General features: G+C 40.1%; 1 protein-coding gene across 4 annotated transcripts in view; it reads left to right on the forward strand.

The window, feature by feature from the left end:
* RNF216 (ring finger protein 216) overlaps positions 1-12,981 on the forward strand; it is a 160,453-nt gene that overhangs the window by 35,794 nt on the left and 111,678 nt on the right. For all 4 annotated transcript variants that reach the window (XM_057748631.1, XM_057748632.1, XM_057748633.1 and 1 more), the window contains exons 6-7: positions 3,752-3,854; positions 5,492-5,656. In XM_057748631.1, coding sequence (XP_057604614.1) covers positions 3,752-3,854; positions 5,492-5,656 — 268 coding nt within the window. The remainder of the gene's footprint in view (positions 1-3,751; positions 3,855-5,491; positions 5,657-12,981) is intronic.

Here is a 12,981-nt window from a genome sequence, read left to right on the forward strand (position 1 = left end):
ACATATCCCCACACTCCCCCCCTTCCCTGACGCCCCCCCCTCGAGTCCCCCCCACCCTCCCCGCCCCACCCACTTACTTTTATTTTAATGTTACTTTCTTCCCCCTGTAAGTTTTGAACATAAAAAGTTGAAAGACTATAAAATAAACACCCTATATCTACCACCTAGATAATTATCTGACATTCTGCTATAAGGAAGTTTTGCCTTTTTTTTTTTTTTTCTCTTGCTCTTTTTTTTAATTTCTGTAGACATAAAAGTTTTGTAGAAGTGGTGTTTTATAATCAGTTACAATTGTTTTTTCTTTTTGATACTGAATTATCCTAAATTTGACCAGTAGGAGCCTCTTAAGATGCACCTGTGTCTTTTTAGCATGACTCCATTAGACTTTGAGCATGTCCTGGCTTTCTAATAGGCCAGGCTATCCCAGGCTTACCTTGCACTTCACTGCCCAAAACCTGGAATCTGTCATTTCCCCAAGAAACCAAGGTTTCTTAGAATGAGGATTGTTATTTATAAACTAACACCTTGGGGCTGAACTTGCTCATCATAGCTACTAGCCTCTCATTACTTTTAGGACCTTTTCAAGGGATAAACCAAAGATATAAGTTTTTTTACTAATTGTATTTCCCTCCTGTGTGAATTGTTTACTCCTTCTCTTGTTTCATTGGATTCCTTTTTTTGTTAATGTTTTCCTGATTATGAAGCATAATATATTTGTTCATTTTAGAAAATATAAATGATAAAGTATATACCTAGCAGATTTAGTTACATAATACTGATTTGAATAGGAAAAACCAAGTAGTACTTTGAATAATTTGTAGTAAATATTAAAGTAACCCTTTAGAAACTTAGTCTGTTTCCCTCTCATTCTGTAGATGAATATATTATTTTTTAAATATCTGCAAAATTAGTTGTCTGTGTAATATCAGTCAAGTGCAATCAAATTGACAGGTTCTCTGACAATTCTGTTCTACCTCCTGAGTCGTATACATGTCCTTTTTTCTAGGGACTTACCAACTCTGTGCCTGTGCCTTTCTCATCACTGAGAAGCAAACATTCATTCTTAAACATAAATTCTTGTGAATTCCAAAGGAAAGGGAATGTTCAGTAATTGTATTGAATTTTATCAAATCTACCGTATGATTTTTCCTGACACTGCTTCCCTAGGCTCTTGAGACAAAGTTGTTAATTCTCACAACTAAGTTAAATGTTGTTAATGTAGGGCTGAAAGGAGGCCCAAAGCAGAGTTGAGCAAGCTGGTATTTTATGGGGCTCTCAGTCACTTTGTTTGCAGTCTTTGAAGTCACCTTTAGATGTAACCAGCTGGTCGTTTTAGCAGGAGGGGCCTGTTCACCAGAGAACCACCTGTGATGATAACCTACTCTTTGACGCTTTAACTGATTTTTCACTCACATGTGATACAACTTAAATTGGATCAAGGTGGCAACAACTATTAAAGAATAAAAGCATGGAATATTAGCCTGGCTTAGTTAGCGGGAGTGCTTTCTCGAAAGCCTTTAGCTTGTCAGGTCAGATCAAGCATGAAATAATATCAGTAGGTGGGCAGATTTGAGTTCTGACAAGCCTCCCTATGCCTTCGCCCCAGGCTGTAAATATTAATGTATTTAGTTGTAGCTTCTATCTGTAGAAGGGAAACTTTGTTCTTAATTATCTGTGCCACTGAATGTCATTTAATTCCAGGAAAGTTGTGTTGGTGAGGGTAGAGAAGATATTTAAATGGAAATGAATTTTGACATTTCAGAGTGAGAGCCTCTGATATCTGCCTTGTGGAATTCTGCATCTTGCAGCATTTCAGTATGTGAAGTTTTTAATGGTATTGAAAATATAAATGAATTGCTAAGAGAAGAACCTCTAAAATGGGGGGGATCTGAAATTATACCTACTATTCTACTTCTATATCATATACTTTAGAAAATGCATAAATATAGAAAATTTTAAAGGATGAGATTTTAAAAACTAGAAACAGAAGTTTTAATACTTTCTTTCAACACCCTAACAAATCATCTTCCATGCACCCCACTTAGGAGACCTTAGGCTTCACTCATGTATGGCTGTTCTATCAAAGAAGATTCTTAAATTATTTGACCTTTCTTTCTTTTCCCAAATTCCTGGTTTGGGGCAGTTTGTTGGCCAGTGGTAGCCACACTTATCAGAACATTACAAACAAGTAATATTGAAACAGAGGGGCTACTCCACATCTGGTTTGTAGCACGTCCAGGTATGCATGTGAAAGGGGTGGTTTGGGACTCCATGCCTTTCTCCACAAACACTGGGTTCTTAATGGTGACTGATTCTCAGGTTAGCTTCCAGAGATCTCTGTAACCTGTGGTGCTCGTCAGTTTGCAGTGGAGCAGAGAGTCACCATCAGTGACAATGGTTTCAGTGTGAAATGTGCTCAGAATTCTTGACTGGGGTGTCTCCCCTTGCTACTACTGTAATATGGGAAAGGAGTTGTTTCTTCTCGGGGCCTCTGGCATTGTGTTCCAGAGACTGAGCACGGTGATAGGAAGAGGAGAGCTTAGCGATAAGAAACATGGGACTCCTGGAAGTGATGAGGGAGAAAAGGGTGTTGAAGTATGCTGACCGGTCCTAGAGCAGGAGGAGGAGGGGGCTTTGCAGTCGGGATTTGCATTCCGGCCAGTGCTGAGGGTCCAGAGGGGGGTTGCAGAAGAATTGCGCCTCCCCAATTTTTAGTCCCCAAACACTGGCCCCTGGTGAGAAGAGGAGCTGAGCACCTTTCTCTGTCTTCTTCCTGTTAGACCTGTCTTAATTAGAGGCTGCGCTCCTGACAGTGGACAGCAGAGACGTGGGGAGAAGGGAGTTGAGTGAGAATCATGGTGGGGCACCTTCCATGGTGAGGCAGTGGAGTCATCTTCAGAATCTGCAGGAGCAAGGGCAGGAGGCTAGAGGAGAGGGGAAGCCCTGGTTGCCGTGGGACTGGGAAGCTTTCTTACTGCTGAAGTGGCTCATGCTGCATACCGCCAAGCTGTCCTTGTTGCTGTGGAATCATCCCAAGAACACAGTTAGTTGCCTTCTTTGGTTGTTATAGGGTGAAGGATCTGGATGGTGATATATCTTACGTGTTATCTTATTCTCTTTGTTTTTACTTTTGAAGGATTTCATAGTAGTGATAAAAAGACAATGTTGTGAGTTTAGTATGAGGAGAGTCTGTTCTTAAGCAAACATGGTCTTCCTTTAGCCTTATAGTAAACTGAGCGTCCCTCAAATCGTCATGGAGGTTTGTTACCATAGGGTTAAAAGAAGTATTAATGAATTAGTAGGTCTTTTATGTTCCATTTATTTATTAACTCTTAGAAAACTACTCTTAATTGTGAACGTAAATACAAACTTTCCTCCATTTATTATAGTTTTCCTGACAAACAATAGGTATTTTTCATGTAAATTCTCCAGTTCCATACAGTTCAACCAGTAAGAATTTCATTGACTTGATTACATTGATACCCAACTAGTAGAAAAACTTCAGACGAGTTTACAGTTATCAGTATGTTTATTGCTTTTTAAATTAGCAAGTAAAAATAGAAATTGAATGTAGCTGTCTTTTATTTGTGTATTTATTTGTTTTGTTTTTCTGATCTGCAAACATTTTAATTCCCTGATAGGTCAATTATAATGTGTGATTAGAGGCTTTATTTTCATATATTATGTTTGAATCAATGGGCAAGTGTGGGATTTGGAAGCAGTATGAAAGTAACATCGTTTATTTTTGCAGACTTTGTAATTTTCTTCTGGAAAATCCAGATTATCCAAAGAGAGAAGATAGAATCCTTATCAATCCCAATAGCAGCCTGCTTGCCAGCCAAGATGAGACAAAGGCAAGTTGTGCTCTTGTTTTGCAGTGTCTACTTGGAAATGCTTTGGTCTTTTCATAATTTTTAAGGGAATAAACTGCTTTGTCAAGACACATTTTTTTAAGACTATCCAGGAAAATAGGATTTCAGAATATATATTTTAGTTGGATTTCCCCATCTGAGTCACTTGGTATTTTGTATTTGACTTCTTTCATTGTAACTCTTATCTTCCCTTTCTCACAAAGAATTAAGCAAATCCTCCATATCTTTAATCCTACAAAGCAACTTCCTAAGGTGAAACAAGAATTGGATTCTTTGTATCATTTTAGGTTTGTTTTTTTTTTAAACATTTTATTATGAAATTTTCAAACATAAAGTCAAAAGAATTTTCCATTGATTACCTATATATCCACCAGCAGTACTATTAAAAGTTAACATTTTACTATGTCCATTTTGTCACATATCCATCCCTCTGTCCATCAGCATATTCCTCTTTTATCTCATTATAATGCACTTCAAAGTAAATTGCCAAAAGTAAATTGCAAAAATATCACTATTCCATACTGTAAATACTTCAGCATGTGATTATTCTTAGAGTTTAATATCTGTTTACAGATTTTCTTTTTGTATAAGATTTATATGCAGTGCGTACACCTGTGTAACCAAATCCTGTATCAAGATATAAACATTTTGGTTTTTAAAAATCTTAATCAGTCTTCATTTGTGATCTAGACTAGCATTCAGTGTGTTAAATGGTTGAAGGAAAGTATAGTTCAGAAGTGCTTCACTGGGATCTGTTGCACCATCCTTCTACTTACCACAGATTCTTTTTGACTGTTTCTGTTTTGTGCGGGTATTACTCGTTCTATTGCTCTTCCGCTTTATTGCACTTTCCAGATGTTACAGGTTTTTTTACAGATTGAATGTTTGTGGCATCCCCGCCATGAGCAAATCTATTGGTGCCTTTTTTCCAACAGTATTTGTACACTTCGTGGCTCTGTGCCAACGTTTTGGTAATTCTCACAATATTTTCAACTTATTATATTTGTTATGATCTGTGATCAGTGTCCTTTGATGTTACTATTGCAAAAAGATTGACTTGCTGAATGCTCAGATGATGGTTAGCATTTTTTAGCAATAAATTATTCCTTAATTGTGGTTTGTGCATTGTTTTTTAGGCATATGCTGTTGCACACTTACTAGACCGTATTATGGTGTAAACATAACTTTAACTTTTCTATGCACTAGGATACCAAAAAAATTGTGTGAGTTGTTTTATTGTGATATTAAGTTTATTGCAGTGGTCTGAAACCAAACCTGCAGTATCCGTGAGGTATTCCTGTATTTTATAGCTGGAAAAAAATTCATTTTTTCTGAACATTTTGTGAAAACAAAATGGCTAAAAAATTGGGTTCAAATCCCTGGCTATACTTTTTTCATAGTTCTAACTAGTAAAACTAGTCTCCAGATTCCAGACAGCTTGTTTAATCTTTCTGAACTATCATTTCTTCATCTCTATTCAGGGCTTGTATTCTCCTTTAGAGTAATTATGAGTACAAGTCAGATTATTCTATTCTGTAGTAAGTAATTCTTCAGATGATTTCCCCCTTATGGGAGATACACTGTCTGGCCTCTAATGCTGTGCCTCTCTCTCATTTCAGTTGCCTAAAATAGACTTTTTTGACTATTCTAAATTGGCTCCTCTTGACCAGCGCTGCTTCATCCAAGCTGCTGACCTCCTGATGGCCGACTTCAAAATGCTCAGCAGTCAGGACATCAAGTGGGCCCTGCATGAGCTCAAAGGACACTATGCAATCACCCGAAAGGTGCTTTACTTGGTCTTCCTGGTGGGGTCACACCTCTTGACTACTTCTTCCTATGATAACAGAATGAAGAGATCAGCTTGTGGAAATTGGGTTGGTTTATGATAGCAAAGAGCTAAGGAGTTTGTCAGGGTGAAGATAATAGAAAAAGGTGTTTGCTGATCAGGAAGAACAGAATGAAAACAAATACAGATCAGAAGCAGGGAAGTTCTGATTTGACCAAGACATGGAGGGTAATGAATTTTCCCATGGAATGCGGGATGACCAGAGTATAAAAGAAGTGTTTCAATGCTGCTCCTCCCTGATTTGCTTTCTGACTTGGAGCTGGTCACATGATCTTTCCCCAGATAGCTCAGCAGTCCCATGAGGTAGTCTGTAAAAGGCCCAGGAACCCAGCACTGCCCAGGGAGCGGTGGTTTGCCTCAGAAGAGAGTGGGCAGCTACTGAACGCTCTTGAGGTATTGTTTTTTCTTCTGGGCCCTAAATAAGATTCCACGCAAGGGCCTCTATGCCACAGCTTAGAAGGGTGCTGGTCACTAGTGGGTAGCAGACATGCTTCATGTAGTGAAGTCCACTGTACAGTCCCCATTTCATGGCAGTCAGTCGGGACAGAAGAGTGAGCACCAACAGGTCCTTGACTCGTTCCTCTTCTCTCTCCTGCCTTTAAATCCATTTTTCCTGCTGAAGTTCTGGTGATTCTCAGCAGAGAATGTGCTTTTCTTTCCAGAAGACAAGCAAATGTGGAGTTACTTTAATGGTTAAAACACCCACTGTGTCTTAACCTGAAAAAAGTCTAGGCCTCTTCCACCTTTGGATTGGTAAGATCCAGGCAGCTGTCAACAAACTCCTAATTGTAAGTTCATTTTAGGTAAAATTACTCTGAAGGGAACACAGAGATATAGTGCCTTCTATTTCTGAATCTTATTACCCATGCTAAAGAAGGAATGTCTGTACTGTCATTGAAAAATGAATGAGCTTCCCCCCAAAAAATAATGACCTTGAGAAAGAAGGGGCTTTTTCATCTTTAAGCCCTGCCTGGCATCTTTACTGATCCTGTGGTGCCTTACACCTTTTCCAGGCTACCAGGTAGCCTAGATGAAAAGTAACAGGGCAGCAGCAGGAAACAGCTCCTGTGGTCTGGGGGTGAGTTGGTCCCCATTAGTAATGTCCCTGCCACCATCCTGAGATCAGTAAAAGTAATTCGTTAGCAGGTGCTTCTCCCCACTGAAGGTCTGATCATCCCATTACCTACTAGTTATTTGGGTGGGAGATTGTAGGATTTTGTGGCTCAGTTCTTTTTCATACCTTCCGTATCCTTTTCCTTGGTTTTCTAGCCCTTTATATTTTTTATGATGTCTGCTTGTTTTGGTGGGTAATTGAAAAATTTACGGGATTGTGAAAAGAGGTGGGTTGGACTATTTGAATGAATGTAAAGTGTTTAAGGGGAAATATTGTTTGACAGAAGCTAAAATCTGATGTGCTCAATTAGAACATCTCCCTACTGTATATGCATGGTGCACAAGACTTGTGCTTTGTAGAAAGTGACACTCATGTGAACATGGATGTAGAAATACACCTGGAGATGCTTCCTGGTTTTAGTAATAGCATATCTTCCCTGCGCCACTCCCCAAACATGGTGATAGCTTTGGGAAGGTGTGCTGACTTAAGACAGAGTCATTCCTCCATGGATTTCTCTTTTTCACTTTTAACTATAAACATCAAACACACATAGAAGTAGAGATGGTATTTTAACAAGCCCCTGCTTACTGTCACTCAGCTTCAGCAGTTATCAGCTCTTGCCCAGTCTTGTTGTATTTCCACTCCTACCCACTTCTCCCTCCATTTGAAGTAAATTCCAAGCTTCATTTCATTTTTTTCATCCATAGGTATTTCAGTATTTATCTTTAAAAGATAAAGACAAAGACAAAATAATTTAAAAAACACAATCAAAATACCATTATCACACTTTAAAAATTAACATCATCAGATATCCAGTCAGTGTTCAGATTTCTCTGCATATGTCAAAAATCATTAAATAGCTTGTTTGGCCATAGAGTTCCAAGTAAAATCTGTTTATTCCAATTGATTGATAAGTTCTTAAATCTTTTTTAATCTGTAAACTCTCTTTCTTCCCCCTGTATTTTCCTTATTGATTATTTGTTGGAAAAAACGGGTTGTTTTATCTTACAGGTTTTCACAGTCTAGATTTTGGTGACTGTACCTCTGCATTGTAATTAAACGATTCTTCTACCCCCTCTGTTTTCTGTAAATTAATGGTTACATCTAGAATCTTGATCAAACTTAGGTTTGATCTCTCTCTTGAGTTTTCATTCTGGTACTGCCACTTGTTGATCTTTGACTTTGAGCAAGTGTCTTAAACTTACAGAGCTTCAGTTTTCTGTTAGTGAATAATGGGTGTCTTAGGTGGCTAATGTGAGAATTAGATGAGATAATATATAGCTAGCTGGCCCATAACACATATCAGTGCCTCACATATATCAGGTTTCACTAACAAGTTCCCATCCCTTCACACATCTCTCTCTGCTACAGAATAATTTTCAAACCTTTTTACTCAACAGTTACTCAATGCTGTCTTCAGAGTCGGTCCTTAGTGTAGTGTAAGAGCCTTGTGTGGTTTGGCCACCTTAGGTTTGCAGCACTGAATTCACGCTAGAGAGGCCTATGACCAGCAGGGCCCACTCTGGTTTGTTCCTAGTCTGTGGTAATACGAGGCCCAGAGTGCAGGAAGACTCTACCCGCATGTGTGTGCACTTTTGGATATTTTAGCTCCACTCTTTTTATGTATCCTGTATGTATCCTGTAGGTAGGCTTCTTGGAGACCCCAGTGCAGCTGCAGTAATGTTTCTTCTGATTGTAAAGCTCTCTCTGTAGGGACAGAAGTGCTATCAGGACTAAGTGTTTTCAATGAATAACTTCTAAACTGGAGGGAACCAGTCATCCTTAAAATTCACAACAGGAACTACTTCCTAAAATGAATGTTTATTTTTATCAAACTAATTTCCATAGTTTAAAAAATCAGGGACTTCCCTGGCAGTCTAGTGATTAAAACTCCACGCTTCCACTGCACGGGGCGGCTTCAGTCCCTTGTCAGGGAACTAAGATCCTGCATGCTGCATGGAGCAGCCAAAAAGTTTAAGAAAAAAAAATCAAGTAGTGCTAAAGTGTTCTTTAAAAAAAAAAATTATTATTTTTTGGCTGCCTTGGATCTTAGTTGCTGTACACAGGCTCTTCATTGCCGTATGTGGGTTTCTCTCTAGTCGTGGCGTGTGGGCTCTGTGGTTGTGGCTTGCAGGCTCAGTAGTTGCCGTGCACAGGCTTGGTTGCCCTGCGGCATGTGGGATCTTAGTTCCCCAACCAGGGATGGAACCAGCGTTCCCTGCATTGCAAGACGAATTCTTAACCACTGGACCACCAAGGAAGTCCCTAAAGCCCTCCTTCCTCTTCATCTGTTTTGTTTTTTTTTTTAATTGAAGTATAGTTGCTATACAATATTATATGTTACAGGTGTACAGTATAGTGATTCACAGTTTTTAAAGGTTATACTCCACTTATAGTTATTACAAAATATTGCCAAATTCTCTGTGTTGTACACTGTATCCTTTGTAGCTTATTTTATGCCTAATAGTTTGTACCTCTTAATCCCCCATCCCTATATTTCCCCTCTACCTTTCCCTCTCCCTGCTGGTAACCACTAGTTTGTTCTCTATATCTGTGAGTCTGTTTCTTTTTTCTTATATTCACTAGTTTGTTATATTTTTTAGGTTCCACATGTAAGTGAGATCATGCAGTATTTATCTTTCTCTGACTTATTTTACTTAGGATAATGCCCTCCAAGTCCATCCATGTTGTTGCAGATGGCAACATTTCATTCTTTTTTATGGCTGAGTAGTGCTCCATGGTATATATATACTCCACACCTTCTTTATCCATTCATCTGTTGATAGACTCCATTCTGTTCAGATTGTTCTTCATGCCTGCTGCATAGTTGTCATCTTGGGAATTCCCTTTGCCTTTTGACCAAGATTGATTTTCTGTATTCTAGATCCTGACAGCTTCCTATCTCTTGCTTTACACACTCATACTTGACTGATGGTTCCACTGAATTGAAAATTATTTCCCCTCCTAATTTTTCTCAATAATTCTGCCACAGATGTGACTACCTTTTCTTTCAGGCAGTTTGTTGAATGCTTGCCATAGGTCACACATTGGGAATGTCACAGTGAACATCATACACAGTCCCTTCCTTCATGCAGCTTAATGCTAGTGGACAGGGCCATCTGTTTTAACCCGTCCCTTAACTTCTGTTCTCTGAGGTGGTCATTCTCAGGATCTTGACTACCCAGGCCTCCTAGATTTCTCCCTCTGTGTACTTGAATGGTTACCTCTGTCTCCATACAGGTAACATATCCCTGTCTCTGGACCTGACCTTTCCACCAGTCTCCACAGAGGAGTCTCTGTCTACTTCTCAGTTTTTATGTCATCACATGACCATTGTCGTGTTTTTAGGTCATCCCTTAAAGGAAGTTTGACTGTTGTCACAGATGGCCTAAAAATCTTACCAGACTGTATCCTTCATTCTCAAAACTAATACTTTGATTTCTGAGTGTGAGCAGGCTGGAGGGAGAAGTGCCAGAAACAACAAATGGAAAACTTTTTCTTCATCATCTTTTCTTTGTTCTTCCTGGTAGGTTTTTGGGGTATTTACTTCGTGGTAGTTACTGCCTAGACCCTCCCTGAGGACAGTGACATCTGTAGAATACAAATTAGCTTCTTTCCAAAGAGTTTTTAGTCTGTTTGAGGAGATTAAAGTTTTTTAAAAAGGGCTAAAACAATGTGATGAGTGTTATAAAAGAGAGTGATAAAGGTGCATGAGGGTGCTAGGAAAGAAGTGAAGATGTCATTTGAACAGGATCTTAAAGATGCTTTCACTAGAGGAATAATATGTGAAAGGCTAAGAGGTAAGAAAAAGTAACTGTGATGCCTTTGAGGTCTGTAGATGAGAATTGTATCTAGTAGGCCTTGAAAGGAAGGAATTCTGATTCTTTAATTTTATTTGTCTACTAGATCTGTAGTCAGTTATGAGATAAGTAGGGAATTCTCTGGTGGTCTAGTGGCTAGCATTCAGGGCTTTCACTGGCGTGGCCCATGTTCAGTCACTGGTGGGGAACTGAGATCCTGGAAGCCGTGAATTGTGGCCAGAAAAAAACAAAAACAAAAGATAAGTAATGATTGTTAACATAACTACTAAAGTAAGATTTTGGAGGGGCCTTTAATTTTTGGGCAACATTTCGTTTTAAGATACCGCTTCCTAACAAGTATGAGTTTGTGTTCATATATATGGAGGTTGTTTTTCCTGCTAACTAGAAAGAGTATTTAAATAGGACCAAGGTAATGACCTCAGTTCTTCCAGTCAGGAGCCTCTGTGTTTAATGACAGTGTGGTGTGATTGAAAACCCAGTGGACTACCTACCAGTTATGAGCTCTGAGTTTGCATTCCAGTTATTAGTTGCTGATAAATGATATCTGTCATTTAATTACCTCATTTATAAGATACAAATCGTAATAACTTGTCCTGCCTCCTTTCCTGGGTTTTTGCAAGCAGCCCTGGTTTAAGGGCGGGATATTAACCTGTAGATAAAACTTGGTATAAGTTGATAGTTTTGCAGCTGAGTATAAACGTGACTTTAAGATTGGTGCCTAAGGATTTGTGGGGAACACCTTGGGTGTGGGAGTTCCAGAAAGAAGAGACAGAAAGCAAGGGAGGAGGCACTGCAGCTGTGAAGGACATTGATGAGGTTTATAGAGCGGTAGCAAGATGAGTCTTGCTGTCGGCCATCTCTTGATGGAGTTTCACTGAAACCTGAGGACGAAGTGGCATCAAAGAGAGGACCTTTTGGATTCCTAGGTGGTGCAGTGGTTAAGAATCCACCTGCCAGTGCAGGGGACATGGGGTCAATCCCTGCTCCAGGAAGATCCCACATGCCACGGAGCAACTAAGCCCGTGTGCCACAACTAGTGAGCCTGTGCTTCGGAGCCCGTGAGCCACAGCTATTGAGCCCACGTGCCACAACTACTGAAGCCCACGTGCCTAGAGCCTGTGCTCCACAACAAGAGAAGCCACGGCAGTGAGGCGCCCATGCACCGCAAAGGAGAGTAGCCCCCGCTCACCACAACTAGAGAAAGCCGTGTGTAGCAACAAAGACCCAACACAGCCAATAAATAAATGTAAATAAATCAGTAAATTTATTTATTAAAAAAAAAAATCCACCTGCCAATGCAGGGGACACGGGTTCAAGCCCTGCTCTGGGAAGATGCCACATGCCGCAGAGCAGCTAAGCCCATGCGCCACAACTATTGAGCCTGTGCTCTAGAGCCCGTGTGCCGCAACTGTTGAAGTCCACGTGCCTGGAGCCTGTGCTCCACAACAAGAGAAGCCACTACAATGAGGAGCCTGCACAACACAATGAAGAGTAGCCCCCTCTCACAGCAACTAGAGAAAGCCCATATGCAGCAACGAAGACCCAATGCAGCCAATACATTTAATTAATTAATTAATTAATTAAAAAAGAGAGAGGACCTTTTGGGGACTTCCTAGGTGGTGCAGTGGTTAAGAATCCACCTGCCAATGCAAGGGACACGGGTTCGATCCCTGGTCCAGGAGGATCCCACATGCCGCAGAGCAGCTGAGCCTGTGCGCCACAACCATTGAGCCTACACTCTAGAGCCCGTGAGCCACAACAAGAAAAGCCACCAAAATGGGGAGCCCATGCACCACAATGAAGAGTAGCCCCCACTCGCAGCAACTAGAGAAAGCCTGTGTGCAGCAACGAAGACCCAACACAGCCAATAAATAAATTAACTAATTAATTAAAGAGAGAGAGAGAGGAACTTTAGTTCCGAGCCTGGCCTGAGTCCCTGTCCTAGCTGTAATTAGGGTTTGACTGGGGGCAGGTTCCTTCTCCTTCTAAGCCTTGCTTCCCTCTACTATAAAATAAATTATACCTTCCTCAGAGGATTGTTGCCAGAATTAAATGAGATAAGTAAGGACTTGAAAGGGCCACATGTAGTGCTTAGCTTATAGAAGGCATGTACAGCAAATGGTAATTCCCTTCTGATTCCCAAACTTAGGAGCTTTGAAAAGGAGGGAAGGTAGGTAGATTAAGATGCAAGGGTGATCCTTTCCTCTTCTGTAGCTAAAATACTTATTTTCTTTTGCTACCATTTTACCACAGGGATACACAGTTATTTAAGATGAACAGATTCAGAAAGTTACTTATTAGCGGCATTCCTATAACAGATGCACATCC

This window comes from Hippopotamus amphibius, chromosome 9 (genome assembly GCF_030028045.1).
Source record: "Hippopotamus amphibius kiboko isolate mHipAmp2 chromosome 9, mHipAmp2.hap2, whole genome shotgun sequence".
In the NCBI taxonomy this organism is placed as follows: Eukaryota; Metazoa; Chordata; class Mammalia; order Artiodactyla; family Hippopotamidae; genus Hippopotamus; species Hippopotamus amphibius.